Source organism: Berghia stephanieae, chromosome 15 (assembly GCF_034508935.2).
Source record: "Berghia stephanieae isolate SIO BIC M18660-M18661 chromosome 15, UCSD_Bste_1.3, whole genome shotgun sequence".
In the NCBI taxonomy this organism is placed as follows: domain Eukaryota; kingdom Metazoa; phylum Mollusca; class Gastropoda; order Nudibranchia; family Aeolidiidae; genus Berghia; species Berghia stephanieae.
In genome coordinates this window covers 16640579-16660762 of record NC_088374.1, presented here as the reverse complement: position 1 = coordinate 16660762, position 20184 = coordinate 16640579, and the positions used below count along the sequence as shown (strand labels likewise).

Genomic DNA, 20184 nt, shown 5'->3' with positions numbered 1-20184 from the left:
TCCCCACAAAAGTATATCTTTAAATTATTAAACAAGTCTGTTGATTAAATTAAATTATAATTTTATTTTAAAAGATCAAGAAAATGTCAAAATAAAAATGAAAGTTTTGATAACCAAAATGTACCTATTCCGTAACATATAAAGACACACAAACAAATCTTGTCTTCTTGCTCCTCTGTAATCTTGACACAGCATTGCTCTGATTTTTCGTGAAGATGTGTAGCATGAACACTACTTCACTCTATACCGATCACGACCCAACAAGTATTGAGAACAACCATGCTTCTCAAATTTGTTTTACATACAGGACTTTGCACTATCCTTTTGAATCTGGATAGAGACTTGACCCACTCAATTGTTAACGGGCACCTTTTTACTATCACACTCTTTTATTGAGATGTGATATTACGACTAATGTCCCTTTTTATTTCGTCACTGACCGACCACCTTTGAAATTGCTATTCTACAACACAGTGTTTGGTCTCCTCTGTTATATTTGTTTTATTCTGTACCGACCTGTATAACACAGTTTCGGCCTTCTCTGTGTTATATTTTTATTGGGACATATAGTAACAGATTTGCCTTCTCTGTACTATGAATTGGTCACCCGTTCACGGACTGACACAGTACAGTAGCCTGCACTATGCCTTGCTATCTTCCGGCCCCAAACGTACTTCACACAATCAACCCTGCATTATGTGAAGGATAGCTAGTGACATTTGGCGACTGAGAGACGTTGTCATCACAAGATAGCATAGCAACAGGTTTGAAAAATACCAACTTGTGGTTGCCTAAAGCTAATATCCCATTGAGACTTAAGCTCGTTCTACAGTAACGTGACAGCCCCCACCCACGTTAAAAATTTACTTTTTTGGTGGTTTATTACATGAAAATAAATTTTACAAATGGACAATGAGTAAAGGTATTAAGGGAATTCTGTATGAAATTTCCTGTGTAGAGTCACATTTGAAAAATTTCGCAGTCTAACTGTCTCTGTCATGTCAAGAGCATCTTTATGGTCGCATGTCTCTGTTATCTGGAGTCCCTGTCTGGTCAGTCTGTGTGTCCATAACGTCTGTGGTCTCTCTGTCTGGTCAGTTTGTGTGTCCATAACGTCTGTGGTCTCTGTCTGGTCAGTCTGTGTGTCCATAACTTCTGTGGTCTCTGTCTGGGCAGAGTGTGTATTGTGTGGTCTCTGGTCAGTACGTGCATTTACAATGTCTGGTGTCTCTGAAAAGTCAGAAAGAGGGTTAGAATGGGGATTTGTCTGTATTAAGTCACTCATGTCAACAATGTCAAAGTCTTTATCTTCAGAGACAAGAGTCAAAAATTGTTCCAACTGGGAGATTCTTTGCAGAAACTGATGTTCTACCATAACTTGAAACAAGCTATTGATCCTGTTTGTCACTGAAGATACAATTCGATACAGTCCTTCCTGTGTATTTGTCACATGTCATACCCGGTACAATGTCAGTTTCAGGTTGGTCATGGATTTCCAGTCTTTCGCCCACCACGACCCTCATCATCTATGCACATAATATTCACAAGTGGATACAAATATCGATTTATTTTGTATCCATAACAAACACATCACAAAAAACACTCAAATCACGCCTCATTCTTCCCGTTACTTAAAACAAATACTCAAAACCACCATCCTCATTCACACTGAACTTTGTTACACCTCCTTCTTCCTCTATCTCTCTCAGTAATTCCTGTACCGTCTCACCGTCCGTCCTGTCAATATCAGTCTTGAACAATCTCCGCTGCAAATCTTCGACATCTTTAGGCAATACATTTTATCCTTGGCTTGATTGAATGTATTGCCTAAGTTGGGTTGTGGACACCTTTGTTTTAGCCATAGCCTTCACTGTCTCATTCACGAGGGGCAGGCGATTCTCCGGATAAAGTGAGGATGGCTAAATGTAAAAAGAAAAAGATTAAAAGTACAAAATTGTATGCAATAGCATTCAATTCAGACCTGCCAGCTAACAAAACAAAAAAAAGCATTTTATTTTTTATTGACAATTTAAAGACAAAAATCTGCATATAAACCTGTAATGCACGAGTTGTGTTTGTCACTCTAAAATACTTGAATGAACTAAAATGCAACAGGCACTCATCAAATTCAAGGGTTAAATGAATGACTGCAGAATTCCCAAAAAACGTCGCTTCATTGTCTTTGTAACATTTTCATGGCATACAAAAACGCAATAGAGTGGTCACCATTTATAATTAGTCCTCAGAAATCAAGCACTTATAATTGCATCGTACTCATAGTCAAAGTCAAATTCTATTTTGAAAAGTCTATGGACAACCATCAAATCTTAAAATTCCTTATCTGGAACAAAAAAAAAAAAAAAGACAAAAAAAAAAAAAAGACCCAAAAAAATACCACCACCTAGATCTGCTTATATTGCCTTACAGGACTTAATAGCGTTAACAACACTATAAAAAGGATGATGATATGGTGACTGATTCAATAAATAGGGAACAGTAGATTTCACGAGCACCTCAAAGATGTACCAATTTTGACATTACCTCAAAGTCTCACCGAGACACAAGCAAAGGATCCTGCTAAAACATTTACATAATGCAATAATATTCAAAACCTATAACTATAACAGTACATAACAGAGAGATGATTTACAGTATAAAAAATCATCTCAAGAAGAAAGGTACTGTATTTGACTGTCTGCCTCCCAACTAAAGACCCCCGCAAGGACCAGGAAAAAAATGAGCAATCTTAATCCACAACAAAGACAGGGAGCAACATGGAAAGGGAAAACAAATATAAGGGATAGAAAAATGTGAACTCTCTGCCCAGAACCCTTCCAAGAATTTTTTTTTTTAATTAAAAAAAATACAAATTCTGGAACAGTCAATTTTGTCACAAGCTGGTCGTCATCTCTCCATCTCAGTGCGCCACCTTGAATGTATCGTAATAAAATATGAGTTGGAATGGCTGTTGTTCTTTAAACATTTGGTCCTGGTGTCAACAGTGCATTTACCTAACTAATCTATTACTATATATTACACTCAATAGTGGGAGGGGGGAGGGACAATTAAGTACTGAAAATATAAAGTAATAAGAAAAGAAAAAATAATACATATTTATTTTAAAAAATTGAGTCTAATTGCGACTAAAATAGAATTTGCGATTAATTGCTGTCAAGTGTAAAATTTTCGGCAGCGAAACACTGCAGGGACAAAATGTCGATGGAAAATGAGTATAAAATGAATGAGTCTTACCAATTTATCGCATGGGTGATTTTCATGGTTGTGATTAGCCCCTGTAACCCTCAGAAGCCAGTATTAATTTCAGAGTCCTGCATGGTAAGAAAAACTTTTTATTACAAAATAATAAAATTATCCACAACATAGTATGATAAAATATTAATAGCGTTGTCACTTGCATAACTCAATTGTGAAGGATTTCAACATGCAGATTATAGAGCAATTGAAAATAAATCTTAATAAGACATTCAATAATAATACTAATCCAGCGCAATCAGATTTTTTGAACAAATCAAGTCTTTCACTTTTTAAAACTGTTCTGGTAATAGTTGAACTATTGTCTTGCTGCATTACATCGTGCAGCCCGCCCACTGAAGACTGTAAATGAGCTGCAGATAGGCACACATTGCCTCTTCCTCTGGATGTTTTAAAATTCAGAATCAGTTTGATTGCTTTATTAAAATTGTCTTAGCAATCAAGATAGAAAAGCTGATGGTGATAATTTACTTCCGAGTTATTCTGAAATATTATAACCTTGTGCATATAATATTTTCATTTTTTAAAAATATGTAAAAGTAAAAAAACACCTCCTGCCCCCGTCCAAAAACAACCTCCTACCTCTGGTTAGGGCGAACTCCTTTGCTTGAAGTCAATTGCTTTTTGCCCTGCTTGCATTCATAGACACAAAAGTCATAAATTAGCCAACTTTCCTCAGGGTGATATGATGGAAGCTGAAAAACACGGAATAATATAAAAGATCATAACATAAATACCTAAATATTAAGTTTAAAAATTGCAATATTTTCTCCAACTGAGACAAAGGTGATACAGTTCAGTACGTTAGAAGAATAAGAAAGTAAGTCGAGAGTTTTCTCGAAGAACTTAAATTTGTGACGTGGTACTCAAATCAGGGACTAGGTCAAAAGCTGAATGGAATGGCACAAATGGAAAGCCAAAGGCATGTTGTTTTCAACATTTAAAGTCAATAAAAATTCAAATTCTGTGCATTCTAATATTAGGCAAACAACTACAGACCACACTAAATTGAATTGTATTAAGTAAAAGGATCTTGTCACATTCAATCAAGCTGTCATTTGAGAAAAATTACTTCATTATAAATTGAAGTTCAGATCGCATGTTTGAAGCCGTATTAGGAAAATTCATGTATCTGTGTATAAGCCAAGTTTCATCAAAATCACAGTGGCAACGAGTGTCTAATATTTGCCACCAGATACACTCGTAAAATTTGAGTGTAGGCCTATTTAGCAAAATCATATATTAGCAATGGTTTATACTACATCATAAAGTAGCGCATGCCCGTCATCATCCTGCATCTTTTTTATATATATATAAATATTAAAAAAAGAATTGAGCTTTCATAAGCCGCAATATCCACCAAACATGCTCAAAGCACTTTACAAAGGATCCATGACTAGCAGCAACACGTAACAAGTAGAACGTTAGGCGATGTTTTTCTTCTGACAGACAACGCTCTTAGCGGATAGGAAATCATACACATGAGTACAGTGAGAGAATGTGAGTCCTTGACGAGGCTCGACCCCAGGACCTTCCAATCCGGAAGTGAGTGCCACACAGCCGCATATATCTTAGCTGTTCTTGAGAATTTGCCAAACACCTACAAACTAATTAGTAAAAAGAGGGAGATGGGCAGAAATAGACAGACAGATACACACTCAGAGAGAGAGAGAGAGAGAGAGAGAGAGAGAGAATAATATCAGTTGCCTGTGGTGTCAGTCCGTTTAGGAGTGAGGTGGCGGAAGAAGTAGTCTAGCACTAGTACTTGGGTAGTAGTAGTAAGTAGTAAATAAGGGAGGTCTTCTGCACATTCCTTGAGCTAAGGAAAGTATTCCTTCAACTAACCTTAAAATAAAAAATAAAACATTGTACATTTCCAACACTTGGACCTGCACTATGACCTATAACTAAAACAGACAAAAAAAAACCCCGCTAAGACTCCTCTCCAGTACCTTTCAATATTTCAAATTGAATTATAATGGCTGTGGAAAACTAAAACAATGGTCATATAAGGAAATTTACAAATCAATCAAGTTGTTCTACAGGTTTTAAAATGAAAATATGAAGTAACAAGATATCACTCTAATATAGTGACACCTAACTAACACTAGACGTCACACCAGCAGCAATGCTGAGCGGAGTAATTTTACTTTTTTCACTAGCAACCAAGTTGCCACATTGGATTTTCTTTCTTTACTTTTTTTTTTTAGTGTTCTGCTAATGTGCAATCTACATTTAAAATAAAAAGTGGCATCTTTCATTTCTTCTAATTCTTAACAGACACGATTATGTCCACTTCACATCTCAACAACAGGGACAATTTTTTTCACTTCTTGAGGCAGTTTTTTCTTACTTCTTTTAAATTTCATTGTTTTAAAAGCTTCTTTATTGATTTGTTTATAAGTTCTATTGTTCTTCTTTTATTATAATTTCATTGTCAATATCATTTTCATCAGCATACTTTTACAGTACTTTTACCATGTTATTCTTACGCTCTTACAGTTACAGTACAGCAGAGCGATACCTAACGCAGACCTTTAAAGTGCTACTAAATTTGAAAAATTAAAATAAAACGTTTGACATAAGATCCACAGTTCAAAAGCTAAAACAATTATAAAGTGAAACTACCTCGAGGCTCGAGGAACATCGGGGGTAAGGTCTCCCGCCCATAAAACGTTTGACAAAAGATCCACAGTTCAAAAGCTAAAACAATTATAAAGTGAAACTACCTCGAGGCTCGAGGAACATCGAGGAACATCGGGGGTAAGGTCTCCCGCCCATACTGGGCACTGTGGGACTTGAAGTCTAGAGAGCTGCGCCGGTGGAACCCGTAATTTAGTTTCTTAAACGGTTCCGATCATTCAGGAGAGGAGTAGTACCTATCTAGTTGTAGTTATTAGTAGAAGAAGAAGAAGAAGAAGGAGCATGTTCAGGTTCAAGTTCAACCATCTTAGTAGGCACTTGCAAGAATTTTTCAAATAGTGGCTATGGGTATTAATTTAGCGTAGAAAAATAAAGGGGAGTGAAACTAACTAGAGTGAAAAATTATCGCTCTGTCTCAACTGGTTAAAAAGTTATGACCATTTATGTGGTGGAAAATCTCTATATATAGCTTAATAGGAAAAAATGTGACCAAAGCACAGCATCCCAATGGTCAATGGATAGATAATCACGTATAATTCAGAAACAGCTTCAGATACAACTTTGAAATTTTTACATGTGGTAAATCAACATCTCTGTAATACATTGCAAACAGAAAATGAATTATTTATTGAGAAAGAAAAGTATAGTTTAGAGCTGAGACAAGGAAAAATAGATCACGACACCGACATGCACATGAATGGCCGATTGGAATTTTGGAAAAGTCAATAATAAAATATTTATTCACATGAAGATAGACCAAATACACCACTGAATCGGCGTCATTTAGTTGTTCACTTTGAACTTTTCAAAATGAAAATAGACCTCATAAAAGCAAAGATATGAACTGACAAATGTTTGAGGTGGTGTACTCTTTTTAGTTGATAGAGTTAAGAGTGAGAATGACGAGAAATGAGTTGCCACTTAATTAAGGAAAAAATTGTCGTATTAGTTTACTTACCTTCTTGTTGACTTTTAAAAAGTACATTATTCTCATTTTCGAATGTTTTCAAATTGGATGAAAGATGAAATGTCTCGTTACGAGAGGGCCATTTTTTTGCTTCACATTTCTCTAGAAAGACGCGAAAAGTGAGAGGCTGTTCGCGGCTGTCCTTGAAACTCACAAATGCAACTAAACGCAAAAGTGTGGGAGTAGGTAGCTACAAATGAGTAAACGAAGAGTGTTGCAACTTTAAACACAAAGAGTTCGGTGGTTGACTAAATAGTGACAAAGCGTAGTTTTTCGCTATTTGTAGTGGTAGTACAAATAACCACTTCAATGAAATAAACCTGTTTCCACGAGCTCTACTAACGACAACTCACTAGACGGTGCAAAAACCAAATAATGACGTCAAAATACCAGTCCTTTTGGAGTCCTAAAGTGTTCTTCTTAACTATGGCTACGGTCTAAGTCTAAGCCCCTAACAATAATAAGAAAAGTAAAACTCACCAGAAATGAGGCCGAGCATTTTGCTGTCTTTGATTGACTGGGTTCAATTGAAATAAATAGAATAATAATCTCCATAAAAAGTACACGTACGGATAAAACAATTATGGAAGCCAATAAGACTCATTATCTGCGTGTCACGAATAAATTGTATATATTATTTATGACGTACCATATGGCCCGACGTGCGCTTATTTGCAGGTCCGATCACCCAATTCCATATGGGCTCATCATTGTTATAATGAAAATCTAAAAAAAAAATGACGCAAAATTATTGTCCAATACAACTACAATGTTAAACTAGGCCCATAAGTAGGTTCGGATGTCAGACCTGAATATATGTACACCACGATGTGGCCCGACAGATAGATATAATTTTCTTTTCTTTCTATTATTCATTTCTTTTTTTCTTTTTTTTTTTCGTCTTTTTAAAATTTAGAGTTTCATTTGGTTTGACGCAGAATGGACCTCATTACAGAAACAATCAAAAAAGAGACAGCAATGAAAATGAGATCTCCCCCCCCCCACCGTTCCGTGGCACGAAATAATATAATCATTATGAAATCTACGCATAACATGTCTGCATCTTGATTGATGTTTATGTAGACACGAGTTTAGCAAATTGATAATAAAAGTGTATGAAGAAAACAATGATTAAAATCTCGAAAAAGGTTATACTTAAGGAGAGGCGGAGAAGGAGGAGGAAGTAGAAGAAGAAGAATAGTAGTAGTAGTAGTAGTAGTAGTAGTAGTAGTAGTAGTAGTAGTAGTAGTAGTAGTAGTAGTAGTAGTAGTAGTAGTAGTAGTAGTAGTAGTAGTAGTAGTAGTAGTAGTAGTAGTAGTAGTAGTAGTAGTAATAGTAGTAGTAGTAATAGTAGTAGTTGTAGTAGTAGTAGTAGTAGTAGTAGTAGTAGTAGTAGTAGTAGTAGTAGTGTAGTGGTAGTAGTAGTAGTAGTAGTAGTAGTAGTAGTGTAGTAGTAGTAGTAGTAGTAGTAGTAGTAGTAGTAGTAGTAGTAGTAGTAAGCAATAGCAATAGGAATAGAGTAGTATCAGAATCAGTAGTAGTCATCTTCATAGCGTGTCGCTCCAACACCGAACCCACTCAACAGCATCTGTGGAGCAGACTCTACTTAGGTCATGATCAGTGCAGCTGGGCCAATCCTGTCATTCTCTAAGGATGTGCTCCATCGTCTGCTCTGAGAATCCACATGTACACACGCTAGTCTCAGTCAGACCCCACTTTTTCATGCTTCCAGCTGTTCTTCCTATTTCTGCACGTGCCCTGTTTAGTATTACCCATTCTCTCCTTGGGAGCTCAGCTCCGTAGGGCAGTTCTCTCGGATCTTCAACAGCTTCATTTGCATGATTGTCCAACTCCCTCCATGTGGATAGTCTGTATACACCTGCATGGTCAGGTGATGCTTTATTACGTCATGAAGCTCTTTCTCGACGTCAGTCTATTGTCGTTGGGTTGTGGTCATGGAGGGAGTGCCTTGGGTCCATTTCATGTTTATATTTCTGGGCTTTCGAAGCAGTGGATCTTCGAATGTAGGGAGATGCAATGCCAGTCAGCCGATGAAGGACTGGAACTGCAGTCGGTTTCAAGTTACCAGTAATGATCCAGCAGGTGTTATGTAGCTCAGGGTCAATCTTTTTGGCAGCGCGGTTGTCCTGACTGTTTTTTTTTATCTGCTCCCCATGTAGTTTTTGCCAGTTTTCTTAGGAGGTTGTTTCTTGTGGCCACCTTTGCTTTTGTTTTCTTTGTGTGCTGAGAGAAGGACAGTGTGCGGTCCAAAGTGACACAGAGGAACACGGTGAATGTGTTGTTCTCCAATATGTTCCCATTCCAAAAGATGTTTAGTTTCCTGTTGACCTTGTGGTTTTTTTTAATGGAAGGCACTTGAGTTTTTCCTGGGTTGATTCTTTAAATACTCAGCGAGTGTCTTCAGTGCGTCTATTAATCTCTCCTCAATGGTCTTGAAATCGGAGGCCCGGGATGTAAGACACAGATCATCAGCATATAGAAACCTCCGGATGTTCTCAAATTCAGGTTGGTCGTTGGTATAAATGTTGAAAAGGACAAGTGCAAATTTTTGGCAAATTTTTGATTCTTAATTTTTTTTATTTTTTTTTGCGAAATGTGTTATACTTGAATTTTATAAGGAGTACGCCAAGAGTTAAACGCTTGGGAAGAAAATACAATATATGATAAATTTATAGCAGAGTTGGCTGGCTGTTTATAACGTATTAACTCACTCAACCCTAACACCGACTATATCCGTAGTTTTTTCTGAGACAAATTAATAGGCGTACCTATATCAAAGCTAGTGTTTTTAGTTTTTGCATGTATGTTAATGATAGTTGAATAAAACTATATAGATATGCACATGTTCATTTTAATACACTTTTTTCCAATTTTGAAAAGTTGCAAAAGTCTCTAGGATTAAGTGAATGAATGGTTGAATGGCCCGGTTTAAAAACCGTTCTTTTCTCGACGCGTGACGCAAATTATATAGGTTTTGTTCTGCCACAAAAATGACGTCAATTGTGGTATCTACTTCTTCACGAGAAGTTTGTTTTGTTTGTTTTTAAGGGTTTTACGGCGCTTGCAACACATTTATGTTATATCAGCGCCAGTAAAAAGGAAGAAAGGGGGATAGTAAAAAGTTCTAGAATTACAATTAAAGCACCCAAGAAAAAGTAAGACAAAGGGGAACTGAGAACAAATAGGGATCAGATGTAGATTCCTAGAGCATACCACCAATGTACTTAGTATGAAATCACCTACAAGTCTCATCCAGACACAAGCACAAAATCCAACAAAGAGGAATACACTCAAATGCTTACATTATACATTCAAAATTAAAATAATAATACATAACAGAGACATGATTTACAAGGAAAAAATATCATCTCCCAAAACAATAACTATGCATTTGACTGTTTCCCTCCTAGCTAGGACTCCGGCCAGAGCCAGGACAAAACCAAGTAATCTCATTCCAAGACAAAGTCAGAAATCATGTTGGAAAACAGATATAAGGGGATAGAAGACACAGTATGTACCTCCCTGCCCGCTATGAGAGGTCAGGATCCCCACCCAGGGTTAATGGTTGAATGGCCCGGTTTAAAAACAGTTCTTTTCTCGACGCGTGACGCAAATTATATAGGTTTTGTTCTGCCACAAAAATGACGTCAATTGTGGTATCTACTTCTTCACGAGAAGTCAACCAACGCCGCCACAAGAAGACAGAAGAGCAAACCCAAGACAGCAATAAGACAAGATTTGTTTGTGTGTGTGTGTGTGTGTGTGTGTGTGTGTGTATTGTATTGCCTTTATGTGTTAAGAAATAAGTATATACGTTTTATTCTCAAAACCTATTCATTTTATGTTTAACGTTTTCTTATATTACATTTAAAGTTATAATTTAATTGAATCAGCGGACTTAATAATTTAAAGCTATACTTTTGTGGGTTCCTTCTGTAATATTATCAGTTCGATTGTGGTTGGAAATATCTTTATATCTTAATGCCATAAAACTATTGACACCAAAGACAAAGGACATGGTTACCATGGCAACACCATACTTGTTTTAATTGTTTCTTTTTAAGGGTTTTACGGCGCTTAGAACACATTTAGGTCATATCAGCGCCAATAAAAAGGATGAAAATTGAATAGTACGATTAAAAAGACTTAAGAAAAAGTAAGACAGGGGGCAATGGTACAAATAGGGAATAGATGTAGATTCCGAGAGCACACTATCCAGTGTACTTAGATTGATATTATTCCTAAAAGTCTCACTCAGATCTGTCACCTTCATTTTTTTGCGGCAGCAAATGGCAATTTGTGGCCGCAAATAACAGGGCAATCCGCAAATTTGGGCAAATCGAGGAAAATTTTGGGAAAATTGGCAAATCGCGTGGCAAATTTTGGGAAAAAAAAGAAGCGAAAACAAAATAACGAAAAAAAAGTGCGAAACTTGAGAAATGTTGCAGCTTTGCCTGGGCCCAAACCAAGGGAAGCTACTCTCTATGGATAATGATCCTTTAAAATCTTTGTAACAACGCTATTCACAGTCATTTCATTAAAATAAATGTAGCCTTCTTAAATGTAATAAATGTCTTTTATATATATATTTTTCTGTATCGCGTGTTAATTTTTACTGAAACGCTTAGTTCTCCTCAGCAAATTTTATAGCAAATTTTGGTCTTTTTGGCAAATTTCTGGGCAAATTTTAGGGGTTTTTTGGGCTTATTTTGGCAAATTTTAGGTCCCAATTTGGCAAAAAATGCAGATGACAGTCAGATACAAGAGAATATTCCACAGAGAGGGATACACTCAAATGTTTACAAATCATATGTTTAAAATTAAAAAAAAATAACAGCACATAAAGAGATGTGATTTACAAGGGAAAAATATCATCTCCCAAAACTATAACTATACATTCAATTGTTTCCTTCACAGCCAAGACAAAGACAGAAAGGAATTGGAAAACAGATAAAGGGGGATAGAAGATACAGCTCGAACCTCCCTGTCCACTATGGGAGGTCGGGACCCCCACCCAGAACACAATACTTAATAAACATATCCATGGCCCCAAAGACCACGGCAACACCAAATTTTTCAAGATAATACTAACATACAACATTATCATTTCGTTTTGTTGTTTTGATTTTAAGGGTTCTACGTCGCTTGCAACACATTAAGGTCATATCAGCGCCAGTAAAAAGGAAGAAAATGGGATAGTATAAAGTTCTAGAATTACAATTAAAGTACCCCAAAAAAGGAAGACAAAGGGGAATTGGCTCAAATAGAGAACAGATGTAGATTCCAAGAGCATAACATTCAATGTACTTAGTTTGAGATCATCTAAAAGTCTCATCCAGACACGAGCACAGATCCCCACTAAGAGGAATACACTCAAATGCCATACTATAAATTTAAAATAACAACTATAACAATACATAACATAGAAATGATTTACAATGACAAACTGTCTCCCAAAACAATAATTATACATTCGACTGTTTCCCTCTCAGCCAGGATAAAACCAAATAATTTCATTCCTAGACGAAGACAGAAAGCAAATGGAAAAAGCTACAAGGCGATATAAGACACTACAAGTACCTCCCTGCCCACTGTGGGAGATCAGAAACCCTACCCAGACATTATCAGTTCGCCAATAGCATGTCAATCATAAACATTATTATTATCATCATCATCATCATCATCATCATCATCATCATCATCATCATCATCATCATCATCATCATCATCATCATCAATATTATTATTATTATCATCATCATCATCATCATCATCATCATCATTATTATTATTATTATTATTATTATTATTATTATTATTATTATTATTATTATTATTATTATTATTATTATTATTATTATTATTATTATTATTAATATTATTATTATTATCATTATTATTATTATTATTATTATTATTATTATTATTATTATTATTATTATTATTATTATTATTATTATTATTATTATTATTATCACACAACATGCTACCAATACCAACACCGCAGAATGAGTCAAAAGTAATGAACAAAAATGAATGTTATATCATTGTTTGTTTTTTAAAGTAAGAACAAAATACCAAACACGAAATGTTTCGGGCTCAAAACCCTTCTTCAGTCAAAAACAAAAACAATTTATAAAAGAAAAGGGAATACATCACTTAATACAGAGACAGAAGAAGAGAAATAATATTGTTATAACATAAAAGTTCCAATCAAATGTGACCCTTCGCCTCAAAACGGTATTAAGTCGGGTTGGTTAAGATGTTGAAAATTGTATTTATAGCCAGAAATATCAGACTTGTGTTGAGTTTGTATGTTTTATTGAGGAGAATTGTTACCATATTTTAGGGTGCTGATGCAAACAATTTATATTTTTGACCAGTTTAACGTTAAATATGGCTTTTAAGCATTTGGTTCGTTCCGACATAATACCGTTTTGAGACGATGGGTCACAAATGCTCACTACATACTGGCGCTTTACGTTGGCCGATCATAATATTTAGTACACATTATATAATATAAAACTGACAAGTTAAATACCACATTAATAAAATAATAATTGATATCACAAAATGCATACTAGGAATCTAAAGCGAATGCTTTACAAAGTTAAAAAATAATAAAATAAAACAACAACCTCAGTGGATTGTTACATGATACTATTTTTTAGTTTCAAAGTTCAATGCTGATGAATGGGGGGGGGGGGCATGATGATCAATTTAATGATTTGTCATGAGGGGGAGGGGGTTCCTTAGTATATATATATATATATATATATATATATATATATATATATATATATATATATATATATATATATATATATATATATATATTTATATATGTGACCCACCGTATCAAAGCGGCATTATATCGGGATCCACTCGGTAAGGGAAATTGAATTCATAGCCACAAATATCCAACTTGGGTTTAATTTCTGTACGTTATACTGGAGTATAAAGACTATTTCTTGCATTGCAAAAACTTCTAAGCTCCAATTTCTCATCAATCTATCTCTAAATTCACTTTTTGGGGTCTGAAGCATCCCGACATAATACCGTTTTGAGACGGAGGGTCACATATATATAAATCGGCAGATAATGATTTGGTGCGAGTCAATAATTGACGTATACTTATTTACAGGTCTGATAACCCAATCTGCTATGGGCTCATTGTTGTAATGGAAATACGCTTTTATAGTGACGCAGATTATAGTCCATTACAACAATGTCAAATCACGCCTATCATTGCAGTCAGTTATCAGACTTGCAAATAAGTTGCACATTCTGTCTGTATGGTTGGCGCTGAAGAAACCAATCATCATCATCATCATTGCCTTTGTCACCCTGGGTCAGGGTATAGGCCGCAGACAAACAGTTTCCATCCCTCTCTATCCTGAGCTAACTTTTAATCTCATTCCAGGTCTTACCACTTCTCTGTATATCAGCTTCTTTAATTCTTCTCCATGTTCCCCATGGCCTTTCCCTTGATCTTCTGCCCTGAGGGTTCCAGTCCAATACTTTCTTTGTTATAGTGGAGTCATTCTTTCTAAGCGTGTGTCCAATCCACCTCCATCGTCTTCTTCCTATTTCCTCTCCCACTGGTTTCTGTTGTGTTCTTTTCCATACTTCTTCATTTTTTATTCTATCCATCCATTTTAAGAAACCAATGGTCTGGTTGTATTTCAGCGGCGTCCTTATTGGGCGCGGGCCCATGTCAGTCGGGCCTTGAAATCGTTTAGGTGTGGTGCCATGATGATCAGTTCATCCAGCCCATTCCACTCCGAGATAGTTCTAATGAAGAAAGAATTTCTGTAGTTTTGTGTACTTGTCTGTGGGATTTTGAAGCAGTTCGATTATTATTTTTTAAAATTATTATTGATTTTACATCTGAGTGTGGTGAGAGAATGTGAGTAAAGAGCCTTTCCATTGGCAATGATCCATTACTTTTGTTGTCTTTTTTAAAAACTAATTCCAAGCTTTTAAACAATAATAATAATAATAATAATAATAATAATAATAATAATAATAATAATAATAATAATAATAATAATAATAATACTAATAAAAATAATATAATAATAATAATAATAATAATAATAATAATAATAATAATAATAATAATAATAATAATAATCATAATAATAATAATAATAATCATAATAATAATGATAATAATAATAATAAAGATAATAATAATAATAATAATAATAATAATAATAATAATAATAATAATAATAATAATAATAATAATAATAATAATAATAATAATAATAATAATAATAATAATAATAATAATAATAATAATAATAATAATAATAATAATAATAATAATAATAATAATAATAATAATAATAATAATAATAATAATAATAATAATAATAATAATAATAATAATAATAATAATAATAATAATAATAATAATAATAATAATAATAATAATAATAATAATAATAATAATAATAATAATAATAATAATAATAATAATAATAATAATGATAACAATAATAACAATAATAATAATAATAAACTCTATAGTGCCCTTTCCACCAGAAGTAGCCTACTCGGAAGTGCTTATACATATATGCACAAGCGTTCATATATATAATTCAATAAAATCAATAAAATCACTCACAGAAAACTGAAAGGAAACACTTGTCTTCAAAGGCTTTAACTCACTCAATCCTAGAGCATTTTGCTAATTTTCAAAATTGAAAATATTTATTAAAAATGAGCATGTACACAGATGGTTTTATTCAACTATCATTAACATTTATACAATAAGAACATAAGCTCGTATAATTTGTCTCAGAAAAATGTAATAAATAGGCATGGGGTAAAAGTAACCCGGGGAATACTCTCGGATATAGTCGGTGTTAGGGTTGAGTGAGTTAAAGGAGGCCATAGAATTACGTTGTCTGGTGTATGCTGAAAGAGCGTTCCACTCCACACAGAGGGAGCAGAATATGCATACATAATCCATTTTCGTTGCTAATGTGGTCATGCCATTTTAAATTCAATATTCGTCGAACATCTGGATTGGAGTACATATTACGGCTATGTGGTCTAGTAGTATGACACTCACTTTCGGATCGGAAGGTGCCGGGTTTGAGCCTCGCTCGGCTCATAGTTCAGTCCTTGGAGAAAGGCTCTTTACTCACATTTTCTCACCGTACTCAGGTGTAAAATGAGTATCTGGCTGTTAACAGCGTTGTCTCTGCCCGAAAAAATTGTAATATCTCCTAACAGGCGTCATGTCTCGTTTTACATGTTAATGTTGCTGTTAGTCAGGGACCCTCTGTAAAGCGCTTTGAGCACATTTAGTGGATATTGTTCAATACAAAGGCTCAAAAAGCTCAATATCCAGCTTTCCTGTGTCACCTTTCGTTATTTTCCAAGTTTCTGATTGGTATGACTAGGGTTTTAACTAGTTTTAGTTTTGTCTTGCAGTACGTTTTTAGCAATTGGATACAATAGTCTGATGTCACGTCGCCCAGCAACGGTGGCCATCGTGGTTCTAAACAAAGAAAATTGGTACTTATTATTCTTCATGCTGGCTAGAACTTTTCATATGTCTTGTGATCAGAATGTGTAAAAGTCAAAACAGGATCAAATTTATGTTTTTTTTCCCTCTGGATACGCTTTTATGCTCGCCGGAGAAATATTTCATACGGGCGTCCGCCATTGTTCCGATAGTTTAGAGCCAGTGTTACTAAGTTACCATGAGTCATTAGGAAGGAAGTGACGTCACGACTATTGAATCCTATTGTATGCTTTGAGCAAACAACAAGAAATGAAGTGAATAGGAAAGTGCCAGAAAACAATAGAGAATAAAAATCTTGCGGCGGCGATGGGGGCTCAAACCCGCAACCTTACTGGTGCAACAACTCCGCCTGTTCGAGATCGTGACTCTACTGTATGAGCTATCCACAACCCCCAAAAATGGTCGCTTCGAACCCGTCTTATTAGAGCCTGCTCTTCCCGACTTCTTGAGGTCACAGGTTCAACACACGTAAAGGCTTTGAGCAAAGGCATCTTCGCATGCAAGACATCATGATGGCTTTTCTCTGCAATGATTTCTTGAGTGGTAACACAAGCCAGATTTTTGAGAAAAGGCTTTTCCACATATAAGACATTGATACGGCTTTTCCCCAGAATGGATTACTGAGTGTTGACGCAAGATTGAATTACGATTAAAAACTTTTCCACAAGTAAGACATTTAAATGGCTTTTCTCTAGAATGGATTCTTGAATGATCACTCAAATTGATACGCTTGGCAAATGCTCTTCCACATGTGAGACATTTAAATGGCTTTTCTCCAACATGGAGTCTTGAGTGGTGGTACAAGCCACTTTTTTGAGTAAATGCTTTCCCACAAGTAAGACATTTAAAAGGCTTTTCTACAGAATGAATTTCCGAGTGTTGACACAAGCCACTCCTTTGAGCAAATGATTTCCCACAAGTATCACATTTAAACGGCTTTTCTCCAGAATGAATTTCTGAGTGTTGACACAAGCCACTCCTTTGAGCAAATGATTTCCCACAAGTATCACATTTAAACGGCTTTTCTCCAGAATGAATTTCCGAGTGTTGACACAAGCCACTCCTTTGAGCAAATGATTTCCCACAAGTATCACATTTAAACGGCTTTTCTCCAGAATGAATTTCCGAGTGTTGACACAAGCCACTCCTTTGAGCAAATGATTTCCCACAAGTATCACATTTAAAAGGCTTTTCTCCAGAATGAATTTCCGAGTGTTGACACAAGCCACTCCTTTGAGCAAATGATTTCCCACAAGTATCACATTTAAACGGCTTTTCTCCAGAATGAATTTCCGAGTGTTGACACAAGCCACTCCTTTGAGCAAATGATTTCCCACAAGTATCACATTTAAACGGCTTTTCTCCAGAATGAATTTCCGAGTGTTGACACAAGCCACTCCTTTGAGCAAATGATTTCCCACAAGTATCACATTTAAAAGGCTTTTCTCCAGAATGAATTTCCGAGTGTTGACACAAGCCACTCCTTTGAGCAAATGATTTCCCACAAGTATCACATTTAAACGGCTTTTCTCCAGAATGAATTTCCGAGTGTTGACACAAGCCACTCCTTTGAGCAAATGATTTCCCACAAGTATCACATTTAAACGGCTTTTCTCCAGAATGAATTCTTGAGTGTTGACACAACGTTACATTTTGAGCAAAAGTTTTTCCACAAGTTTGACATGTAAATGGCTTTTCTCCTGAACGACTTAACAAATGTTTTTTTCAACAGATATTTATATTTAAATATCTTTCCACAAGTGGGACATTCGTTTTCCAAAAACAAATTTTTTGGATCATGTTCTAACCTTGACTTCTGAAAAAGTAATTTTTTGGACGTTTTTTCACCTTTCTGAACAGGAATTGAATTTTTAAATAAATCGTTATAAGAAGATGATATTTTATCACTCAGAATCTCATAAAAATTTATGTCTTTTTCAGCTTTAACATTTGACTTTAAGCCTGAACATGAAGGAATAATTCTGTCACAAGAATTTAACAATGTATTTTCCGCTTGAAGACTCTTTTCTTTTCCATCTGCATCACATCGTATTACATCGGGTGTATTCTGAGGTGTTGAAGATTGTCCAAAAGTTGTATCTGTGCCGTACTTGATGTCATTTTCAGAATCTTGTAGAAATTCAACACAATTGTCAGTCGTTTGATCAATGTCAATTTCAACCTTAATGTCCTCGTGGAGTGTCTCATCTACAGGATCGTCACAGTTGTCGACATCCAAATCCTTTTCGTCTGCAAAATAGGAATCAATCATAAAATCATTTACTACATCATTTATCCAAAGAATAAGACAACAAATACACACAAAAAATGCACACACACACACACAGAGAGAGAGAGAGAGAGAGAGAGAGAGAGAGAGAGAGAGAGAGAGAGACACACACAGACATAAACTCACACAAAACAAAAAAAAACAGTTGACGACTAAACAATAAACAAGACAGAAAAAAAGAAACAACAACAACAGAAGAAAAGAGGAAGAGAAGAAAAACAACATAAAAGAAAAAACATGAATTTTTACATAGTGCAATATAAGCGCTTTACAAGGGGTCCCTGACAAACAGCAACACTTAACATGTAGGACATGACATGATTCCTGTTAGGAGATACTACATTTTTTTTCTTCGGATAGAGACAGCGCTGTTAACGGCCAGGTAGGTACTCATTTTACACCCGAGTGAGAGAATGTCAGTAAAGAGCACTTTCCAAGGACTCAACTATGTAGGACCTACAAAATTTCTCTGTCGTCAATCTCGTAATGTATTTATGTCTTTAATGTTTTTTGTTGTCGGCTGAAGAAGGGTTTTGACTTTGAACGAAATTATAACGTTGATAAAATACTTTTATCCGAAGTTGGCATTTCAGACTTGACGTCCAGAAGAGTTGCCGATTGTTCCTCCTGTTCAAGCGAGTCTTTCATCAACATCTCTAGTAAAAAGGGAAAAAATAAGATAGTCAAAAAATTATAGAATTTAGCGCCCAAGAAAAAGTAAGGCAAAGGGGAATTGGTTCAAATAGGGTGCACAAGTAAAAACAAAAACAAAAAAAACAAAAAAAAAACCAAACAAACAAACAAACAAACAAAAAAAAACATAATTTCTCAAAGAGAAACATCACAGGCTGGTCAGATCTAACAATCCATCACATTCCAAAAGTGGAATCAGAAACAAGACATAAAATAGGAATTTGAGACCAATAAAAAATAGGAATTTGAGACCAATAAAAAATAGGAATTTGAGACCAATAAAAAATAGGAATTTGAGACCAATAAAAAAAAAATTTCCTACTTATCTCCTTTTGAAGATGGCTAAAAGTATAATTTTTCCCACCTTTTTTTCTCCCCTTCCACCCTTTTTTAAAACTAGTATTTTTATAGTGTGCAATATTCACTAAATATATGCTCAAAGGGTCCCTGACCAACAGCAACATGTAACATGTAGAACGAGACATGGCGACATTACAATTTTTCTGACAGAGACAATGCTGTTGACGGCCAGGTATTGATTTTACACCTGAGTAAGGTGAGAGAACGTGAGTAAAGAGTCTTTTCCAAGGACTCAACTATGCGCCGAGCGAGGCTCGAACCCAGGACCTTCCGATCCGAAAGCGAGTGTCATACCACTAGATCACATAGATATTTCCATATTGTTATTATTTTTGATAATCGGAATTTTGGAGACAACGGCTGATGGGTGGAAAGAAAGAGGAAAAATAGGTA

At 35.2% G+C, this 20184-nt stretch overlaps 3 protein-coding genes across 3 annotated transcripts in view; all 3 read right to left on the bottom strand.

Moving 5' to 3' along the window:
• The window catches only part of LOC144960391 (uncharacterized), a 128895-nt gene that overhangs the window by 90588 nt on the left and 18123 nt on the right, over positions 1–20184 (bottom strand). The window contains exon 4 of the mRNA XM_078893474.1: positions 19313–19394. Within this exon, the coding sequence (XP_078749600.1) occupies positions 19313–19394 (82 nt within the window). The remainder of the gene's footprint in view (positions 1–19312; positions 19395–20184) is intronic.
• Positions 45–4870, bottom strand: LOC144960470 (uncharacterized). The gene is made up of 3 exons (XM_078893584.1): positions 3856–4870; positions 3253–3329; positions 45–1919 (listed from the first exon to the last, which is right to left on the bottom strand). Exon 3 carries the CDS (start codon positions 1373–1375, stop codon positions 926–928), a length of 450 nt encoding a protein of 149 aa, XP_078749710.1. The 5' UTR covers positions 1376–1919; positions 3253–3329; positions 3856–4870; the 3' UTR covers positions 45–925.
• On the bottom strand, positions 15343–18720 carry LOC144960723 (uncharacterized). Its single transcript, XM_078894013.1, has 2 exons — positions 18505–18720; positions 15343–18170 (listed from the first exon to the last, which is right to left on the bottom strand). The coding sequence occupies exons 1-2, from the start codon at positions 18718–18720 to the stop codon at positions 16956–16958; spliced, it is 1431 nt and encodes a 476-aa protein (XP_078750139.1). The 3' UTR covers positions 15343–16955.